This window comes from Poecilia reticulata, chromosome 4, assembly GCF_904066995.2.
Source record: "Poecilia reticulata chromosome 4, P_reticulata-male-v2, whole genome shotgun sequence".
In the NCBI taxonomy this organism is placed as follows: Eukaryota; Metazoa; Chordata; class Actinopteri; order Cyprinodontiformes; family Poeciliidae; genus Poecilia; species Poecilia reticulata.
In genome coordinates this window covers 28,682,588-28,704,932 of record NC_088833.1, presented here as the reverse complement: position 1 = coordinate 28,704,932, position 22,345 = coordinate 28,682,588, and the positions used below count along the sequence as shown (strand labels likewise).

The following is a 22,345-nucleotide window of genomic DNA, read 5'->3' as shown; positions in this document are numbered from 1 at the left end:
CCCACAAACCCTCGGCCACATCTGAGCCAATGACAGCACGAACGCGACGGTTTCAGCCAATGGCAGAGGAGTGTGAGTGCACACTGGTTTAGGCGACGCCGACCATGTACAGGAGCGGTGTCCTTCTCGGTGTTACGAAGTTTTAACGTTTTGTATCATTTCTAGCAAAATAAGGTAAGTTCAATACCGCCGTTTACACTTTGTTTTTATCACGTATGACTTTTATTTAGTATAGGTATCCGTAACCGTAAACTTCAGGATTTAACTTCGCGTTCCTATTCTTTCGGTGTTTTTGTATTGAAGTGTATCAAACTTCTTTCAAAACGAATTAAAAAGGGGGAAAAAAACAGAGCTCGTGCATTTTCTTGACGTCTTCTGCGCCATTTGTTGTAATTCCTCCGTTTCACAATTTAGCAACATTTGTATCTTCCTGACCTAGTTGGGTCCAACACTCAAAATAAACATCGAAAAGAAACACCCACACTCGCAGCGTCTTTAACGCTGCACGCCGAGGTTTCTTTTTCTTTTTCAGGCAGTGGTTTCTGCAGAGTTTTAACCTCCTGCACCACATCCACGTCTCTTTGACTGTCTCAGATGTGTGTTGGCTTCTGGTCATTTCGCTAATTCTTAGCCCCATTTAGTAGCCAGGCGGTGTTATTTCATCTCTGCCTATTTCGATTTTTTATTTACGTAAACTGCTCAGTTTATTTGTCCTTGTTGCTAAATACTTTCGCTAACTACAGTGAAAAGTAGTCGTAAACATGCTAAAATCTCAGGTATGGTGTAAATTGTGTGTTGTTCACCCTTTTTCCATTTATTTTGGTTCCGATCCTCGTTTTGGTAGCAAGGGCTAAAAGTACCCAATAATTTGTTCAATAAATATCGATATTAGTTATTACGTTAAATAAAATCGGAAATACACTCATATTAAAAGTACGTTCATTGATACTTGCTTCAATAATTTATTGAAAACATAATTATATCTGAAAATAACGAAGGAAACTGCATTTTATGTTAAGATGACATGTAACTAGGCAACATTTTATTTGTTTAAACTCAAGTGAAAGTCCGATGTTAGACATATCCATTTATTTTACCAATTATATCAGTGGGTAGACTAGAGGTTTGATCTGCATTTGAATGGCCTTTCTTCTTATCCAGCCTTGGTCTATTTGATGAGCCACAACGTCTTCATTAATAATATTATGTTGGGGTGGAGAACATCACCATTTGAACTGTTTCCACCAATCAGCACCGATTGGGCCTGTTAACTTTTATGAAATAAGAATAGATAATGGCAGATGGTGACCATAAATCGATAACTTGAAAAAATAAGTGATCTGCTGCTGGTTGATATTATTACTTATAGGGTATTTTCTTCTAGGGCTTAAAAGAATATAACACGGTATTGTTATTATTTTTTTTTTTTTATTTCACCAGGCTAAAAAAAAACTAAAAAACATTGAGATTTAAAACTTCTTTTTCAAGGGAGTCCTGGCCAAGAGGCAGCAACAAATATAACACTGAAAAATTAACAGCTAAAAGAAAATATCAAGCTAGGAAACGGGTACATGTCATAGGATCTGCTTCAAGAACTGCTTAAATTTAAATGCACTAAAGGAAATAAGTTTGGTCAGTCTAAGTTTCTTGAAACAAGTTCCGTGAAGTCGATCATAGAAAATAACTTGAAATCATTGGCTGTCCAAGCAGATTTGCAACATCTCCTTGTTGGGAGACACCTATATATATATATATATATATATATATATATCGCTAGAAGTCTGGTACAAATCAGCCAAGACTACAGAGAGAGGAGTTACCTGCTTCCAAAATAAAAGATTAGGATTGCTGATTAAAACAAAAGGAACTCCAAGTGACCTGACATGATTACATTTATTGGAGTAGACTCTGTGGCAGACAGCTCTTTTACTTACCTTGAAAGCTGGGTGCTGAACAACGAAATAGTTCTGTTAAGTGCCTATAAATGCGGCTCATGTGTCCAAACCGTGAAAGACTATAGCTAGTCTTCACTGTGAGCCAAATCCAAACATTCAGCATTTCATCTGAAGTCTCCTTTGAAAAGAAAGTTTTATTCTGCTTTTTGTTTTCATGATTTGCAATAACTTTTTTTTTTCTATGACCTACAGGAGTTAGCGGCCCAGAGGAATCATGGGGGAGATAGAGGGTTCGTATCGGGTTCTACAGACCCCCGGCACAAGGCTGGGAGCCCAGTTCAATGCCGGTATCAGCACCCTGGAGCCCGGCCAAAGCCTCAGCGGCAACATGGTCGGCGGGAGCAAAAGCCACGGGCTGGGCCTCCAGGTCCGTGTGCAGGGACTGGACGACTCCCAGGAGTTCTTCGTCATAGACGTGAGTATCAGCAGTTGTCCCGCCGGGGTCACCGTTGCAATCCCCTCGCCCTGTTTTGTTTACTCTGAGATAAGCCTGCTGTTTGTTCCACAGCAGGCTGCATGTCTTGGTTACCCTGCTTGCGTGTGGCTTTGGGTCGGTGACAGCTGCCACATGGCTTGGTGCTAAAATCCCCTTCTCTTAAGGCCTCTTATTGCTTCCAGCTTTGTGTCCCTTTCCAGGGCACTTTTTGGTTTCTTGGCTTTAATTTCTGCTTCACATCTAGAAGTTAGTGGTGAAATGGAGTAGGGTGCACTTTCCTTTCTTTCTGTTTTTCTTTTTTTTTAACCTAAGACTAGCCTGTACACCAACTTTATTTATTGGTGTGCCCAGACTTAAACAACGTTCCTTTGCTTTCCTGTTGTAACTCTCCAATTTGCAGTAGGGGTAATTCAGTAGACAAATAGGAAGTAATAAGGAAGCCACTATATCAGCACTTGTTTCCTGTCGTTTCCTGCCGTGAGGAGGATACTATCAAAGTGGAGTCAGCCACAAGGATTAAATATTCAATTCGGTGCCTAATTTGCAGGGAAGTGCAAATGCTGAGTTTGGCGGCTGCTAATTGTGTTTTTAGATGGAGTATTTCTTCCTCTCTCCAGGTGTCCTAAATCCTCCTGTAGCCACAACAATAACCGTTCCAGCAGATGCAGTTTGGGAGCACCGCTGAGACGGACGTTTTATAATCTCATCCGCCATGTGTTACTGCCAAGTCCGATGCTAATGAACTGTGACAGATTTAAGTTTGATTTATAAGAGAACGGCTCGGCATGATGTTCAGTCAACATGAAAACAATCTTTAATGACTTTTTTGTTTTGTTTTGTTTTTAGGGCTGCAACTAATGATTACTTTAGTTATTTATTAATCGGATGGAAAAAAAAATTGGCACATTCTGCAGATTTTTCATTCAAGTCTTTTTATACAACATTAGAAATGCATAGAAAGATACAAATAACTCAGTTCTTCTGTTAAATAAGAAAATATTTTATTGCAACAATGTAACATTCCTTCAGTGTACGCTTAATTGTTCGTAGCAAAGGATGAATCTACAGAGGAAAAAATACTTATAACATCAATATGTGAAAAGCTTCTTGATTTAACTTCAGTGTTGAGCTAGTCTGTTGATTATTTTTTGGATTAACCTATTAATGAATGAATAACAAAAGGTGCTTGATAAGAGAATTTTTTTTTAACAGAATTTTAATCAGGTGAAGCTAAAACTATGACATTTGAGGGGTTTTGGGTAAAACATATTTACAGACAGGTTGTTTTTTTTACAATACACACAAAGTGTATATATTTTTGTACAATTTAGAGGTATTGCTTTGAGTGTGGTGTTTTTTCAGTAATTCACTTTTTTGAATCTGCATACTTTAGTTAATGATTGATCAGCTGAATTAGTTGATGATTATTTCAATAATCGATTGGTCGCAATTATTCGTTTCAACCCTTACTGTTTTTGTGCTGAAACTGTTTTTGAATTTGTCCTGATGAGAACTCTGCACATGGAGCAGACAGAAATACATAGCTGCAAAAGGGGGAATGACGGCAGTCTTGTTGTCAAGCAGACTGCAGTTTGGCAAGAACAAGATGGCTCTCTGAGAGGCTCTGTTGTTCATCCACGCTGCCTCATATGTCTGTTCATTCATTGAGGAGCCGTGGGTTGGTGGGAGAGTAGTAGTTATCTCTCTACTGAAAGACTGCATAGCATTGCTTTTATTTAGTAGAAGAGGATGCAGCTGCTTGCCAAATTATTCAAACTTGCTTATGTTTCATCATGCTGCAACCATGAACCCAATGCATTGTTTTGGGAATTTATGTGACAGACCAACGCAAACCAGGACAAAATTGTGGAGTGGGCTTCAAAGTGTTTTACAATTACAGACCTGAAACCCATTCTCATTCAGCCTCCTTTACTTTGATGAATTAAATAGAGTGCAACCATTTTTTTTGTCCATTCACAATTATGTGATACTTAAAGCCAATAAAACCAATTCAAGTGTGTGACTGACAAGTTGAAGACAAGACCCTTCCCTGCTACCTTAAAGAACCCAACATTCTTTATGCGAAGTGCCGATATCGGTTCTCATTGACATAGACTCAGCCGTCCACCTGGCGAACACCAGGCGCCGGTCGGACTATTCCGACAAAGCTCTGTGCGAAGTGTGGTGTGATTGGTCACAAGTTTATTGCTGTGTTTGATATGTAAATGTGGTCAGAATGCAACATCAGTATTCCTCTTCCACCATCATCATGGAGACATGAATACTTTTTGAGGAATGTTGGACTGGCACAGTTAGGAGTTTTGTACCTTTTATACAATGCTTCACTAAATGACCATAATATTAACATTGGCAAATTCACTAATTTAAGAAGTTTCATTGCTCAAGCTGCCATAGTGCCCTTGACTGTGCATTAATGTACAGCTATTGTAAGTCTGCTGAATTTTGCTCAATAACTCATAGAAAGCAAACCTATGTTCCCATGTTCTTTCCTTTGTTTTTGTTTTTTTTTATTGTTTTTGATAGACATATGTTGTATGACAGAATATTTGTGACAATGGCACACAAAGTAGACCAAATCAGATTGAGAGCATTGCTCTGTGATCTGTTAACCTTTACTACAGTTACCTGGCATCGTCAGCAGACATTTGCTTGCATAGCTCCTGTTCTCAGGCTCCTCCCACGGCCAGCGCAGGAGAAAGCTCAGCCTTGTGGTTTCTGGACAGTGGAGGAAGGCCCATCAGGGCAAGGAAACACAGGCTCCTTTTATCCAGCACAGCCAACCCCTTCTCTGGCCTAAACTTCTAGCTCAAAAACTTGCAAAAAAAAAAGAAAAAAAAATAGCCAGGGGGGTGTGGGTTGTAAAACCTAGCAGTGTGAAAATCCACAGCGGAGGGGAGGGAATCGGCATTGCTTTAGTGTTGGCAAACAAGTACGTAAACGGCAAAAAGGCTGACAACAAAGTAGGTAGGAAGAAAGGGGAGCAGAAGTGAGGGGCAGTGTCTCATGTTCAGAAAGAGCACTCACCGCCAGGACAAAGTTTGAGCAGAGAACGTGGGGGATGGGGCTCTCACAGCAGTGCAGCCTTGCTGAAAGTTTGTCCCAGGAATTTCAGCCTCTTTGTTGATGTCGACTTCACATTTGGTTTCGTCTGTCAGAGCAACACGATGATATTTGTGTGATTCAAGTGCATTGTGTTACTGCTGGTTGATATTTTTTTTTGCAATTTTTTTCTGTGTTCTTTCCAGAAAGTGGTCATAAAATCCACAGTGTGAAGAACAACACATGGAGGGTCATCTTTTTAGAGTTTTATCATAAGGTGTTCCTTGCTGGTATGGACGAGTGTAGAATTTGATGTCACTATTCCCACTGACTAAAACAAATTTTGTATCCTTCCTTCTTTTTCTCCCTACTTGTATCCTTCCCTTATTCATTCCCTACTTGTACACTTCCTTGCAATTTCCTTCTATTTTTTGCTTTGTTGTCTCTTGTCCTTGTGTTATTCCTTTTTTCCATTTTCTTCTTTTCTTCCTTCCTTGTGTCTTCCTTCAGTCCATTATTGTGTCATCATTCTTTCCTTACCTTTGAGCTTTCTTTTTCGTTCCTTCTTTATTTCTTTTGAGCTTTCTTTTTCTTTCTTTTGTGGTTTCTTCCCTTCTTGTTCTCGAGCTCTCTTTCATTCAAGCTTGCTTTCTTTTTGAGCTTTTCTGTTCTGCATTATTTGATGAGGTTCTGGAAAGGTGAACCTTGGGCTGTTTGAATTTTTACATGAAAGATATTAACAGAATCTGCATGAAGTAATAATAACAATAATTTGAGTCTGTTGCACAAATCTGGTTATTTCTCACCTTGACCAACCCTAACCCACGAAACTGTTCAGCCACAAAGTCAAATCTTATTCCAATCAGTATGCGACTGATACCTTTGAGTTTACAGGTTACAGCTGCAACAAAACTCTTTAGTGTGGAGAGTGGGGGAGCAAGAAGACTCTTTTAGTTTGGGATCAAGCTCGGGGAAACACAGAAGGTGTGGAGGGAGCAGTATTTACTTCAGAGACATGTGAACTGTTTTTTCAGGCTTCTGATTGAGTTGAGTTGATTTTTTAAATATTGCTGATTGTGTTTAGAAATGCACAATCGGCATTTGTTATTGTCAGTTTGCATAATAATATTGTCATTTCCATTGACAATGTTATTGTGCAACTTGATATTTCAAAAATAAATTCACTTAATCAAAACACGCCAAAAACTTTTGCTTTTTGATCAAAAGCTTTCTTTCTACCATCAGGTAGAATTTTTTTAATTGTCTTATTTTGCAAAACTGCAATGGAAACACGTTTTGCATCCCACAAGTCACATAATCAACAACCAGCACAAACCATGAAGAAGAATTCAACAGGAAGTGGCAGGAGGATGATGGTGCGGCATGTTTTTAATGACTTATTGTGTGAACAAACGTATTGATATGTAATTTTAATTGTGCTTTTTTAATGGAAACACTGCAGTTGCAAAATAAATTTTTCACATTAGCGGAATATAGACAGTTTTGCAAACATTTAAAATGGCTACTACACAAACCTGCACTGTACATTATGAGATCAAACATTATGCAAAATATGTGCTAACATAAATTAAACCAGCGTTATTCAACCAGCACCTCTGTTGAGTACAAAGGAGGGCAGGTAGTATCAATTCTCTACTTCACACCTACTCACCAACTGAACTCAGAGGCTAGTTAAAGTAGCTAAAAAAAGATGACAGGCTCCACATCAACCCCCCAATAGGTGAATGATGTCGCATAACACTGAAGTATGGAATCTGGCTAAAATTTGTCTTTAGAAAGTTGCAAGGCAACACACACACACACACTCTCCACAAATGACAATTCAGTCCCCACCCCATCCAGAATTTCACAATGACCCTGATGTGTAACAATGTTTTACAGTGGCAGGCTTAAGAATATTGAAATGGCTTGAGTTGGAAACATGAGTCGAAGGTCACCTGCAAACAACCTGATCCTGATCATCAGCAAATACTGTTTATCTGCCAACAAATGCAGCCTGAAGGCAGCTGCCCTCAGGTGTGTTCTGTAGCCAGCTCTCTTTGAAAAGAACCCCCAGTGGTGACTCTTTAGAATGAAGCTTGACTTTGGTTGAGAAAAGCAGCTAAACGCCCTTGAAATTCACTTCACATACTTGTGGCCACTGGTGTGCAGAGCTTTAAAAGTGTATATCGAGAGAGACGGAGAGAGAGCGGTGGTAGAGCTAAGCTGAAAACATTGTGTGTCCCACTGTGCTAAATGCAAGCCTCAACACACCCCTGCTGCCAGTGGGAGAATCTGGGATGAAACCGTGCTTAACCTGTCGCACAAGGCACACCCAAGACCTGGATTTGAACTGGGTTAGGCAAGATCTGCTGTTCACCTGTTTCCTTTCTTTTTCTTTCTGTTTATTTTTTCCATGCATGAGGAACTCAGTCCTCCCCCCTGCAGATTGCTGATGTTCAAACTCCTACTTGTATTTCCCCCAACAGCACCAAATGGCACGCCGCACCACTAACACACCCAGAGAAAGATTTGTCTCTCAGAGAAACATCTGCTTGCCATAATCCCTTCTGCTTTCGGATCTTGATTAGGTGACCCGTTGACACGATGAGGCTGTGGTGCATGTACCACAAGCTGGGTGTGAACAACACATGAGCTAACTCTTATACCGCCGATGTGTCTCAGCTTCAGATGCTGTTTGAACTTTTCAAAAGCAACCCACCAATTTTCTGACTCACTTGTGGCAGCAGCAGAAAATCCCAGCAGATTTAAGCGAAGTTTGATTTGCAGCAGAGAGATGAAGAAGGATTATCTACAATATAGTTAGTTTAAAAATGAAAAAAAAAAATACACTTAAAGTCTCCGCGCTTTGTTTCTTAATTTACATTTTTGTCAGCATGGAGTTTACAGGTTACAGCTGCAACAAAACTCCTTAGTGTGGAGGATGTTGGAGCAAGAAGAGACTCACTTTTAGTTTGGGATCAAGCTCAGGGAAACGCAGAAGGTGTGGAGGGAACAGTATTTACTATAGAGACATGTGAAGCCTATTTTAAGAATAGGCTTGTTCGTACAATTTTTTCTTTTTAAATATAATCTTAGAAGTATCTGGCAGAGTTTCCCCTTACTCTGCCGGATCATGCTACGTTTGATGATGGGGACACCAAGGCAGTCCACTGTGTTTTTGTGTTGGAAAAATGTTACGTTACAAAAATTTAGGCGTGCATGAGTATACATCATGATTTGAGAAAAGTAGCGTGATGCCAACAAGCTGGTGTATGGACAGCGTAGCTGGTGCGAACTTTGTGCTCAGTTCAATGCTTCAGCTATAAACCTAGTTTAATCAGTATTTGCTGTCATAAACAAGTTACATTTAGACTGGTGGCGGGGTCAAGTAAAACCTGGTGGCCCACCAGAATTACAATACACTGGGGAAAAAACCCTGCTTGACATTATTTTTCATACCTTTGGTTGGTGTTCATTGAGGTATTTCGTTGGTTGGTGACTATAGTGAAGATATTGTGTAACTCTGAAATATTGCCAGTGAGATTAAACTGTTTTAAAAAGATGTTGTTCATTGGTGTTTCTCCAACCAGCCCTGTACTACAGCTGTGTTTGCATTGGGGAATATAACTGAGCGCTGCTTGTGGCAATTTATTTTCCATGTACTTGTAAATTTCTTTCTCTATGAAAAATCTTTATTTTTTGTTTTATGACTAATGCAGCCGTTTTCCTGAAAGATTACAATAGTTGTTTCTTTGGCTTAAAGTGCCTTTGTGCTCTGCTGCTTTGGAGCTTTGCCGCTCATTCCAGAATACTGTTGACTCATCACCTGGTATGTCTAGTTTTCTTAGCATGTCATGTCTTTGTAGGCTTGTTTTATCACAATAGGACCTTTTTTAAATGCACATTTTCACTTTTTCTTGTGTGGAGTGATCTTTTTTCTGCTGCTTGCCTGGAGCTGCTCGCTATCTTTAGTCTGTGCCACAATATACTGTTGATACCAAGATTGGATTAAAGTGGAATAAACTGAATTATTAAAAATTTTTTGCTGACTTAGGATAAATAAGTTGAGAAATTCTGAAACGGATCCAAAGGGTTTTATTAGAATGAAACTTAGAAAGACATTAAGTAAGACATTAAGTAGACTTACACTAGAATTTGGCTCATTGCTACAGTCCTTTGTTTTGTTTTTTGTATAAAAGGTCAAGGTGAAAATAACCAATGTGGATCCTCTTGTTTGTTCTCTGAAAATATGCAGCCGACCAGCAAATTTCAGACTGCTGACGACTTATCAGGATCTCACTATCGAGATGCCATCATGTGTGCATTCCTCAGGATATCTTAAATGTTGATGTTTGATGGAATGTGAAGCTGTCCTCTGCTTGTGTTTACAGTAGAATGTTACACAAATATAGCATTTCAATTTGTGATGTCCTTTTGCTGGCTTGGTAAATTAAGGTTAAGTTTAAATTCAAATTAAGGTTGCACATCTTAAACCAAAGTCATTGGATCTTCCAATACAATAAATGTAACATCTGAAAAGGAAAAATAAAAAAAGAAGCAATGTGAAAGAAACCTAATTGACTTTTAACATTTTGATTAGAGTTAAGTTAGTAGCAGGTACTGATGACCAAATACATTGAATAACTGACGATTACTAAAACTGTATATCCCAATAAAGGCAGCGTGGAAAGTTTGCTAAAACATTCAAGTGTTACTGTGAGGTGAAGGATGTAAAAAACATCAGGATTGATGTAGAAGAGCCATCATTTCTTTCACATTGTTCTAAGGAGAAGAAGTTAAAGGTCATTTCCAAGCATCTAAATTCAGTTATGTAGTTAAAAGATGTTTATCAGACGACAACCTGTTATCAGCTGAATAATCTGGTTTCTCAACATGTCTCAGCATGCAACGAAAATACAATTTTCTCTTATCATGCCCCCATCATCAGCGTACCTCCTCTGACTTAATTTTTAAGCACCTCACTTTAAAAAACTTCCCTCAATAACAGCGTCCATATAGAACAGTGTTGTTAGTGGAACCTGGTAGCATGGTGGCATCACTCGATCAGAAAAAGGTTGTTCTTTGAGTTTCTGACCAATCGGTCACCGGTCAGGGCCAACGAAGCTGAAAATCAGCAGATTCACGTCTCTAGTTATCATGCTGTTTGTTTAATTCTGGAACCACATAACCACTTAAGTTCTGTGAAAATGTCATCTCATATGTTGTTCTCCTACTAGATTTTTGAGGTTTTAATTTAAACACTCCTTCTCAGGGATAAAGGTGCAGTATGTAACTTTTATGGCAAAAATATTTGGTTACATATTTGTTAAAACTGTCACAATGTTGGGACAGTATGTTATTAGACCAATAATCTGTAAAAAAAAAAAAAAAAAAGATCTACTTCACCTCCTCCCTGAGCAACTATTACTCTCTGGAGAAATGCACCGCTCTTTAGCAAAAACAACCAATCAGAGCCAGTGGGTCTTGGCGCTGTCAATCAACTGTCGATCATCAGTAGCTATGCTAACTAGCTTGAGCATTCACAACAGGCTATTCTAGTTGTAGTGTAACAAAGAAAGAAGAAGAAGAGTCGGATGAGCAGTGCCGCATAGAGGGATGATTGACAGCACTAAGCTCTCATCCTGGCTGGCTCTAATTGGTTGTTTCTAGTTGGCACTGGGAGAAGGTAGAGGAGCTCTTTTTTATTTTTATTTTTATTTTTTCAGATTATCTGTCTCATACCATATTGTCACTACATAATGATGGTTTCAACAGATTTGTAAAAACATATTCTTTAATAAAAGTTGTGTACCGCACCTTTGAGTTTTTCACAGAAAAGACATCTGAAAACAAAGCCAACTATGATGAACTTTGTTATGAATGTTACTTTAATGAACACTTCACTTCTAATCGACCCCATCTCTCTGATTTGACTCTTGTGTTTACATTTTGTATTTAAAAGTACATGTGTGGATGCTGTAGCAGTTACTGTACTAAACTGAAGCTTTTCAAATGTTTTCAACCTCATTCTACCAGATTATTGTAGAATCAATTAAACACCATTAACATCATTAAATGGAGACTGGAAAGAGATCCATGTTAGTTAGATCTAATGTCAGTGAAGAATTTGGTTTTGATAAACTCACTAATAAAGAGTTCCATCTGCTGAGAGCTCAGTGTTTGTTATGCTGGAAGGCAGCCAAAGTGACACATTTTACCTGAATTTCTCACATTTGCCCACTGTTTTCATTCAGCATACTTACTGACGTTGTCTAGAATGTGTGTTTGGCTTCTCCTCAAAGGCAGACCAAAGTATTCCAACACATATGCTTTTGTTCCCCACTTTCGTTCAGTGGTAATCAGATTCTTAAGTGTAGGCACTTGAAGCCTTTTACAGCAGATTTCCACACTTGCTGATGGTGCTTTTGTAGATTTCACCTGCGATTTATAGGTTGTCTGAATGCAGAACATGTGACTGTATCAAAGTAATGAAAAAACGTCTCTACAGTTGAGCTTTTGGCGGCCGCTGAGCTGTAATACCTTAGTTTAGCCGATGCAGTGCAGTTCTTTTTATAAGACTTTTAAAAATACTATTTTACATTACTACCAGATGTTTTAGGCTGTAATTTTCTCAAAAAGTCACAGCCTAGGTTTCCAAACCTCAACTGCAGTATGCTCTTGGTACATAGTAATTAGTTCTTCGTTTAGTGAAAACAAACCCCAGAGCACTGAGAAGGTAAACCTCTGCAGATTTTCTCCCTGAGATTTGTTCTCCTCTCAGCTCAGAGCGAGGCTGCAGTGCAACACAGAACACCTTTTTTTTTTTTTAATAACATAAAATAATTTCACCAGCTTATTGTCAACATCAAGGAGGCTATTTGACTCAACAGATGGAGCATACAAACTCATAAAACACAATGAAGAGAATTGTTTGCAGATGGCAAGTATTTTCTTCTCCAAAGACAGAACTTACCCAACGCTCAGCTACAGCTACATTGGCCTTTCTCAAAGGATCTCTGGGGATCGGTTGTGTCCCGTCTAAATGTATATATATTTTTGACTGAAACCAATGTTCTATATATTGCTTTTAGTGCTGGTTGAAGATGCTTCACAGGAGGGTATCAGAAAACTTCGTTGGCATGTAGATGAAAGGAATGCCTCAGTCTGTTTTCTTTCTTCTCTTTCAGCCAAAACTTCCTGGACAGAACCTCCTCTCTGAGGTTTTCCACAGGGGTAACCTCATCGAAAGTGATTACTTTGGCGTCGAGTTTCAGAACATGCAGATGAATTGGGTATGTATTCCGCAATAATATCTTTCACTTCTGGTTTGAAGCACGCAGATTTTACAGTGCTTTGTAAAACTGTTCATACACCTTTTAATATTGTCACGTTACAATTGCAAACATAAATATATTTTATTGAGGTCTTTCATGGTAAATGGATGCAGAATGTTAGATTAGCGCACTGAAAGTTGAGACTTAAATCCAACTGAGACTCAGACTATTTTAAATAGATATTCAGAAATGCTTCCAACCAATGTGTTTGAACTGGAGCTAATATGCAAAAATCAGTTTCTAAATATATAAAATTGTCAGTAGCCATTTGGTTTACAAATGTGCTCAAAATGTTTTGGTGTTTTCACAATAAGAAGCGCAGTTAAAATCACATGTGAATGAGTTTGTTGATGCGATAAGACATTAAAAAATATAACGCATCATCCTACCACTTCCTGTCATCTTCGTCTCTTCTGCCAGTCGTGACATCCAGTTGTTGATCGCAGTGACTTGTGCGATGTGAAAACATGTTTCCATTGCTAATTTTGATATTGCCAAAAAACCACCTCATTCTTATGGAAAAACATTTAATTAAAAAATAAAAGTGTGTTTTTTGTTTTGTTTTTTTTAAATTGCCGTGTTCCCATTAAGCAATTAAGTTTCCCATTAAGTTTAAAGTTCAGGGGTTTCACTACTCACAATGTACTGTGTGCCTACACTGCATACTCATTATTGGTGACAGGTCAAAGTTCTTAACATAATGATAACATAAATGCGAGTGGAGGGGAATCCCTGTGCACTTTGATGTCATTTTATGGTTACTTTGTTGCTCTGGATTAGTACAATCAGTAAGGTGGCACTGGAGACGATATAGAAGTCTCTTTAATGCTTTGTTTCCACTGAGCATTACGGCATGGATTGCTGTGGTTTGGCCCAAACAATCAACACGTTGCACCATTTCTGGTCACGCTTCAGATGTAGGTCTGTAGGACAACGGCATGTACAGTTGACGCAGTGTGAGGTGTTTGGGTTTAACCCCACCTGCTCAGTGAAAGCCCCACTGGCGGTGGGAATGCTCTTCTGAATACACCGGACCATAAACTAGAGTTTGTACACATGCCTTACCACTCAGTAGAAATGAGGCATAACTTGTCTGGCTCGACTCGCCCGTCAGAATTTCTGCTGTTTTTATCTTTCCAGAAACATGACTGGAATGTAATACCACCTTGGAGTTTTTATAAACCAACATGGGGGCCACGATCCAAACCATAACTCACATTCTGAAACAATACTGCTTGTCTGTAATGGATTCACTGGCTGTACATCTCAGTGAAGTGTGTGTAGCTTCTTTTAAAACTGTGCTCAAAGACTTTCACAGTTAAAGTCTGCATGAGCTGACTGATTTACTGCCTGAAGATGTGCGCCAATATATTTAGATCAATGACAGATGCAGAATTGTGTACATAAACGGATTACAACAGTTGGTTCTGGGTAGAAATGTTACTCAATGCTGGTTTCTTGTTGCACATTCCTTCATCAATCAGCCACAGTTTTAACAGAGGAGCTGAGCTACAATGAGGCAGAGATGAGGGATTTTTCTTTTACTTAGAATTGTAAATTGTGTTCCAAGAAAAGTAGACAGTTGCTTATAGAGCTGTCACTTTATACTAGAAGACCTGCATTGTGTTTTGTTGTAACAATTGGTCAAACTTGGAACCTGAAATGCTGAAAAGCTAAAACTTTGTCTCCCTCTAGGTATGGCTTGAACCAACAAAGCCCATTGCAAGACAAGTCAGAAGTAAGTAGGATCAAACTGGCTGTAAATCCACTTGATAGAGAGAGGAATTTCAATATTTCTGTTATTGCTTTCCAGTACCAGCGAATACGCTGTTCCGACTTTCTGTGAAGTTCTTTCCCCCTGACCCGGGTCAACTGCAGGAAGAGTACACCAGGTCAGTGAAGTGAAATTTTATCTGGGTTTTTGTTTTGGCTCCTGTCTTCATGGAAGACGTTTCACAATGTTTGAGGGTTTTGGTTTTCTTTTCAAAAATCTCTCGGTAATCATTAGAAAAATAAATTACATTTTTATTACGCCTGTGCTGCCAAATAGTTACATCACTTAGGTTTGAAGTATTTTAATTTAGCTTTACTGACAGGTTTATTCTGTCAGGAAATGATGGTGTTATTGTGGAGCGGCCCAGTCGGAGGCCTGACTTGAATCTGATAGAAAATCTTAACCTTAAAAACATCACAAAAGAATCAGAGAAAACGTGCAAAAAGCTGATCAGCAATTGGAGGAAGAGTTTGATTTGCTGTGTCATAATGAAGAGTTTTCATTGATTATTGAGAAAGGTGCCGTTTTTAAAAATGAAAAGTAAAATGTTCATTATTTTAGAAATAATGAAAGCGATTATTTCTAAAATGTATTTATATTTCCTTATGTTCTTCTTATCCTTTAAGAGATGTGCGTCTCATTTCTTTGCATCTTCTCGGTTGAGTTAAAAAATATTTCAAATCTAAATCCACGAGTGTTGAGTAATTTTGGCCTCTCGTTTCCTCCCACAGGTATTTATTCTCCCTGCAGATGAAGAGAGATCTGATGGAGGGCAGGTTGATCTGTACAGAAAATACTGGAGCGCTGCTGGCCTCACACATTGTTCAGTGTATGTTTAATTCTACTGCCTTAACATCGAAAACACAGAGCAATACTCAATAACTGCCTCGTAATGATCACTGAATTTCAAAACTGAGATGGACAGATGCAGAAATGTTATTATAAAATGACAATGATCTCATGTGGCCTTTAGATAATTCTGTTCCGAAGAGAGTTAACATTTCCTTCAATTATGTAGGCAGAATCTGATGTTTTCTCTTGTGTAAACCGACAGCGGAGATCGGAGACCATGATGACGCTGCAGACAGGGAGTTCCTGAGAGCAAGCAAACTGTTGCCTTATCAAGACAAAGTGCAAGAGAGAATCATGGAGTTCCACCGCAGGCACCTGTAAGTTTCAGCCCCTGTTCCTTTTTATCTGCCAACATCTCTTAAAATATTTGAATCCAACCCATATGTCAGAATAAATCAGCCACAAATCCCTGGAACCACTTAAAGTAATAATAATATTGTCAGGTTTTGGTCTTTACTCTAGAGGGTTAGTGTTAGCAGCCGTGTCTGGCCTGTTGCTCTGGTTTTTTACAGCTAGCAAGACTTAATGTGATTTACCTTCACCTCATAATTTTAATATAATTTACATCTCTATTTAAAGCATTGCTCCTGACAGCTTGATCTTTCCCCTGACCATAATGGTGTGGCTTTTATTCAGTATTCACCGACTGGGATAATGTTGAAGAGCTATTGTTAATTGCGGCGTTAAGTGTCTCGTACTTTTAAGTGTAGCGACTGTTGAGACTAACAGCTATTGCCAAGATTTAAAAAAAAAAAAAACTCCCAACATCAGCTGGAATATTCTCAGATATGTTCTCATCTAAAGCTGTTTACAAAGTATCGCATTCCATTCTAAAAATCGTGTTCAAATTTAGCAGCCAAAAAAAGATCAGCATCATGTCTAGTGTCTTGTAAAAATATGCATATGCCTTAAACCTTTGCACATTTTATTCTGCTACAACCACAACACTTCGTATTTTGTTCTCATTTTATGTGTCTGAACAAGACAGAGTAGTGCATAATCATCAAGCACATCACAAGAACAAAACCAGACAATAAAGCAGAATTGACAAAATGAATAACGTAATTTATTTTCCAGACATCCCCACTGAACAGTGAATGTTTCACAAACAAACATCTGAAATGCATATCTAGAAACTGAAATTTGTGCACAATAGCCGATCAGTCAGATTGGATTTAGTACATAAACCTTCAAGGAACTTTGAAGGCATTCCAGTGTTAGCCTGGTAAAAAGCAGCCCTTGTTTTCTGCTATTTGGACTCTCAGCTGCTATTCATTCTTTTGTCAAAGGCTTACATCTAGCAACTCTTGATTGTTCTGCAATTGTGAGATACTCTTTATGTTTTCAGATGACTGACCAAACAGTGGTTCGTGAGATATTTGAAGCATAGGCAATATCATTTCTTGATGCATTCCTGTCACCTGTCTGTGTTCTTTGTTCTTTGTAATCCTGTTCCCTCAGTAATGTTCTCTATCAAACCGTCAAGACCTTAAAAAAAAAAGCTGTATTTGTATTTAGACTCAATAACAATATTCTCAAGGCAGTACAAGGGAAATTCATTTAATCTGCTCTCAGAATAAAAAGGGTTGCATGCCCCATTTTTCAGATTTTAGATGTATAGGTTTTTCAAAGTATGCTTAATTTTTCTTTCACTTCCCAAGACCTTTTACCAAAGCAGTACTTTGAGTATGTGTATCGCATAAAGGCTGAAGTTGGTGGTTGATAACATTTTTTAAAAAAATCAGGGTATATTAACTTTGCAAGTCATTGTGTGTGGTTATTGAATGTTTCTACAAACTATCCTCCTTTTTGGGGGCAGGATGTGTAGTCATCGCCTGGCTGTGTAAAATCAAACCATTACTCAGTCGATTCCTCAGTTTAACCTGAACAAGAACATTGGTTGCATCTCTGCTGAAAAGTGAACTGCAGACTTTTTGTTCCCCAACCTTCATAGTTTTGCTAACTAGCACCTTTCTGTGAACATATTTTTTTCCCCCAAAGGTTCAACTATAATACTTTAAAGAACTGTAGCTTAGCGTTGTTTAAAAGTGAAGCCTCAGCAGACCTGACGGTGCTTGCTTCTCCTCCTATTCTTAGCCTTAATGGGAGGCATTCATGTTGCTATTTTGAGCTCATTCTGTTATCTAATTATGATTTACATAAGATAAACTGACTTTTCTGTTCTAATCCCACACATGTTGTTTCACGTTGAAGGTTTAAGAAGTGGTAAATGATGCCCCATTGTTTCTATGCAGTTTATGCTTGGTGAAAACCCTGACTGTGTTCTTCATGCACAGACACAAGTCTTCCTCACCCATGTCTGTCGGTTTAGAGTTTAGCAGAAACCGTTTACAGCATTTTTCCCACAGCCAGTCTCTAAAGGAGCACAGTTCTACCTCATAATCAACAGAGGCTTTTTTCAGCACCCAGGTTGAAAAAAGCCCTAAAGACTTAAGGGTTCTTTAAAGACTTTTGCTAATCTCTTTCCTTGGTTGCCAGAGTGGTAGCGCTAGCAGAGAGTTTCCTGCTTTAATCCTTTGCTCCGGTTAGTCTATTAGCCATAAGGCCAGTGGGGCAGGGGAAGGCTCTAAGGAGATTTCATGCTTAAAGGATGAACAAAATTAGAATGGAGTAATGATGGGATGGATATGTTTCTAACATGCTGTTTGTTTGTAATGACTTACTTTAATATGTACCTGTTAAATTTGTAAAGCTTGAAGAAATCTACAAATCATGACATGTGTTTTATTTTGGCACTATGTAGTTAAATTAGAAGAAAACATTGAGAGTGATCACTATAGTTCATTTGGCAATTTTTACTCTGTATTATATTTATTGCAACTATTGCTAGAATTTTACCTAAATCAATATTGGTAGCAGCAAAGTGTTTTTGCAAAAAGTTAAAGTATTTTCGACTACAAATGAAATTGTATGGATAAATTTTAGTGCTGTTTTATTGCCCAGTTTAATTAAAAAAGGGTCTTAGAATTGATCTTAGAGGGACTCCTCATACCGTAGCTCACTATTGCCCTGTATGAAGGGAACATGCCATGAATGTTTTTGTTTATGTATCTTTTTTTTTTTTTTTTTTTAACCAGTGGCCAGACTCCTGCTGAATCAGATTTCCAGATTCTGGAGATTGCTCGTAAACTGGAAATGTACGGTGTCCGCTTTCACCCAGCAGCTGACCGGGAGGGCACCAAGATCAATCTGACTGTTGCTCATTTGGGCCTTCAGGTCTTTCAGGTGATTACTGCTTTGATTGCAGCCACCGTGACTTCACTCTGTCATCATTTGGTTGACTTTTCTGTTTGTCTTTTCTGCCGTTATTTCTTAACCTAGGGCAACACAAAAATTAACACCTTCAACTGGTCCAAGATTCGCAAACTGAGCTTTAAGAGAAAACGGTTCCTCATAAAACTCCACCCAGAAGTCCATGTAAGCTTTCGCAGACTTCAGTTTAATCTCAGATTTTACATTCATTGTAAACGTGACCAGGTCAGTGTTTTTTTTTTTTTACTTTTATTTCAGGGGCCACATCAAGACATTCTTGAGTTTATGATGGCCAGTCGTGACCAGTGTAAAAACTTCTGGAAGATCTGTGTGGAGTACCATTCGTTTTTCCGTTTGTTTGATCAACCGGAACCTAAAACCAAAGCAATCCTCTTCACACGAGGTTCCTCCTTCAGATACAGGTAGGAACTCTTTAAAGTCCGTTCATTCGGACTTTTGACCTTTTGTTGTACAGTTAAGCATTTTATCATGTTATTTCTTTGGATTTAGTCTTTAATCTAAAATTCTCTCCGTCAGTGGAAGGACTCAGAAACAGCTTGTGGAGTATGTTCGGGAAAACGGAGCAAAGAGAACCCCTTATCAGAGGTGTGTTTGTTTGAATAGAAGTATATGTGCAGTACAGTCCAAGTGACAAGTTTACATTCATACATCATGGGCACAAACTTCAGTAATTTGGGTCCTTTGGTGGCGTATTTAAATGATTCTTCTCTCTGCTTGGAATGAATATGCACAACTTCAATGATGTTTCAAAAGTTTAAATTTTTTGCACAAATGATCAATTGTCATTTATTTTTTGAGGGTAAGAATTACGTATAACTGTTATTTTACAAGGATAAAAAAAGCATTGAGATTCCAAAGAAATCTTGGCCAAGAGGGCGGCAACAATTACAAAAATGGTACATACAGGGGTCAAATATCCTGGCAACTATTTGGCTAAGTGTCCAATAGTAAGTTGTACTTTAACCACATGCTTTTTTAAAAAGCTGACAACAAGGTTTTGGCACACTTATGGCAGGATATTTGACCACTGCTCTTGGCAGAATTGGTGGAACTTTAAACCCGGTCGGTTTTCTGGGACAGGCCGAGCTTTGAGGTAAAGTCCATACATTTTCAACTGGATTGAGGTTGTGGCTTTGTGAGGGTTATTCCAGAAGGTTTATGCTCATTCACTTTATCCATTCTAAAACCAGTTTTTGATGTGCGACAACTATACAGCCTCCACTGAAATTTTCAGCCAAATGCTTATTTAGAGAAAAGCTTAGGATCAGATGGGGTGGAGTTTTATCTGTTTGGATACAAGAAGAAGAACAATGTTCAGAGGAACCAAAGACAGGCGTTTGAATACACAAATTTTAAAGCATTATGGTGGCAGCAGCATTTTGCTGCCGTGACTACAAAAAGCATGTCCTCAAGTCACTGCTTTATATAGCACATTTACCAAACATTAATGGGAGTGTTTGCATAACTTTAACCATGTGCATCCTAAGTGCTGACCTTAGAATGATACATGTTCAAGAATGGAATAAATTTGGCCACTGGTGCAGGAATTTGATGGAGACCGACACATTTTTCAACCAGCAACCTTTACTCAGACTTAGCCGTACCCATTGTGTAAATACAGCAAGTGACGGTAAACTGCATTGTTATTTTTGGTGACCAAAGAGTAATAATAATTTTGTTCTATGTTTCACATGATTCCCAGATAAATGTATACAAATTTGTTTCATTAAAATATTGAAAGTTTTGGTTATTGCTGACCAATAAAAACAAAATAACCAAAAAATGAATTGTTGTGAAGTGTGACTACGTGGCAATTTTTAGATCTTAAGGGAAAAAGTTTGGACACCAAAGTTTGAGTAAACTAAATCAATAAAACCCCAAACTTAGTGTTGTTCATGCCTGTGATGAGTGTGTAAACATCTGACCCAAACTGGACACCGTCAGTCATATAATTTGTTTTCCTTCTGAGTAATATTGAATTATTCTGACAGTGAGGTCTGTTTTTGTTTAGGAAGAACAGCAAAGTAAGAATGTCTGCTCGCTCCTTTACCTCTGACATGCCAAAACAGGTAAACAAAACAACTAGAAAAAACATGTAGCAGTACCTGCGTTTCCATTACAAATGTGCGCAAATCTTTGTCTATATTTTGTAAATGTAAAAGAAAAAGGAAAAAAAAACACAATTGAGCAATTAGTGTTTTGATTCAATAAGAAATTGATTTAAAATCGCACAAGAATAAGCTTCACACAATAAGTCATTCAAAATCATGACAGCGACGAATGTAAACAGTTAAATGAGAAATGGTCATAGTTCAGTCATGGCGCTAATGCTCATCATCTGTCAGCCAATCAGAGGAAACGTCGGCGTTCTATTCAGGCATTAGTGTAAATCCCCTATGTCTGGGAGCGTCTGTGTATGTGGCGTTTTGGGGAATTGTAGATGCAGATTTTACAGAAGAGTTATGGATTGAATATGTTAAAATGACACAACTTTTTATGAACTGTGCGATCCTGCTCTCGCTTTTCCAGAGAAATGAAACATTGCCTAATACCACTTCCTGTTGTCTCCTTCGTCCTTTTCGCAAGATGTAACATCTGGCTGTTGATCATATAACTCGTGTGATGTGCAAAACATTTTTTACACATCGTCTCATCCGATCGCACAAACATTTGATCCAAACAAACAAGCTTTTTTTGAAATTGATGTGCTTCCATTAAGCAAAGTAATTTTTGTAATTTTAATTTGCGCAATTTTACCATTAATGGAAACGCAGCTAGAAACAACCATCATTTGTGCCAGAATGGATAAACTAATCAAATTTTATTCTTTTCTTTGTGGCCTTCATTGTGTATGTTCTTTGGCCCTGGTCTTGTCCGTTTGTTCTGCCTTTGTTTCCAGACCTTGTTGTTCAGTGACAGTCCCAGGGCCCCTTGCTCCCTCTCTTCCACCGCTGAGTCCTTCCTCCCTGCACACATGACCCGGATCTTTCCACGAACGGAGCTACAACCTCAGCTCCAGCCTTTCTCCGCACTCAGCCCGTCTCCAGCAGCGCAACAGCTGCCGCAATCCCCGGCCGGAGCAGCCAGACCCCCCAGCCCCTCGAAGGAAGACTCCGTCAAGGCCGTTCCCTCGCCACACTTCTCGCTTCAAGGTGCCCCTAGCAACCAGGCAGCAGGACACTGCAGCCCCGTGTTTGTGTGTTTAAACGGCAGCACATCCCTATCATTGCCCTCCAGAAACGACAATGAGAATAGTGAGCAAGGCAGGAGACGGGGAACGGGATGCTCGCTCGAAATGGGGAGGGGGAAACTGAAGGGGCCTCTTACACCTGAGGCCTTCGAGGCGGAACTGTTGAGGACGAAGCAGAACGCCATGTTCTCCATGCCCAGCTCGCCTCTGCAGGTGTCAGAGGAGTTCATTGATGACGATCCCACCGAAATCTCTTTCTATGGAGGCGGGGCAGAGGCCTACTCCTTCGGGCTTGATGAGAATAAAGTAGACCAGTTAGATTTTACAGAGGGATCTGACATCAGCAACAATCTGCTTTTTAGTGTTGGAATCGAGGACTTGAATGGGAATGTCCATGCGTTTCCAGACAGCCTGGTGGGACATTCGGAGACCAGCTCGTTGGTAAAC

General features: G+C 39.0%; 1 protein-coding gene across 4 annotated transcripts in view; it reads left to right on the top strand.

The window, feature by feature from the left end:
• farp2 (FERM, RhoGEF and pleckstrin domain protein 2) overlaps positions 1-22,345 on the top strand; it is a 37,204-nt gene continuing 14,859 nt past the window's right edge. Inside the window, exons 1-13 of one of the 4 annotated variants that reach the window (XM_008407737.3) lie at positions 1-174; positions 2,148-2,370; positions 12,642-12,746; positions 14,484-14,526; positions 14,602-14,680; positions 15,294-15,391; positions 15,617-15,731; positions 18,513-18,660; positions 18,757-18,852; positions 18,946-19,109; positions 19,225-19,293; positions 20,720-20,777; positions 21,608-21,860. In XM_008407737.3, the coding sequence (XP_008405959.2) occupies positions 2,170-2,370; positions 12,642-12,746; positions 14,484-14,526; positions 14,602-14,680; positions 15,294-15,391; positions 15,617-15,731; positions 18,513-18,660; positions 18,757-18,852; positions 18,946-19,109; positions 19,225-19,293; positions 20,720-20,777; positions 21,608-21,860 (1,429 nt within the window). In that variant the 5' untranslated portion in view covers positions 1-174; positions 2,148-2,169. The remainder of the gene's footprint in view (positions 175-2,147; positions 2,371-12,641; positions 12,747-14,483; positions 14,527-14,601; positions 14,681-15,293; positions 15,392-15,616; positions 15,732-18,512; positions 18,661-18,756; positions 18,853-18,945; positions 19,110-19,224; positions 19,294-20,719; positions 20,778-21,607; positions 21,861-22,345) is intronic. The other 3 variants (XM_008407738.3, XM_008407735.2, XM_008407736.3) reach the window with 3 other exon arrangements.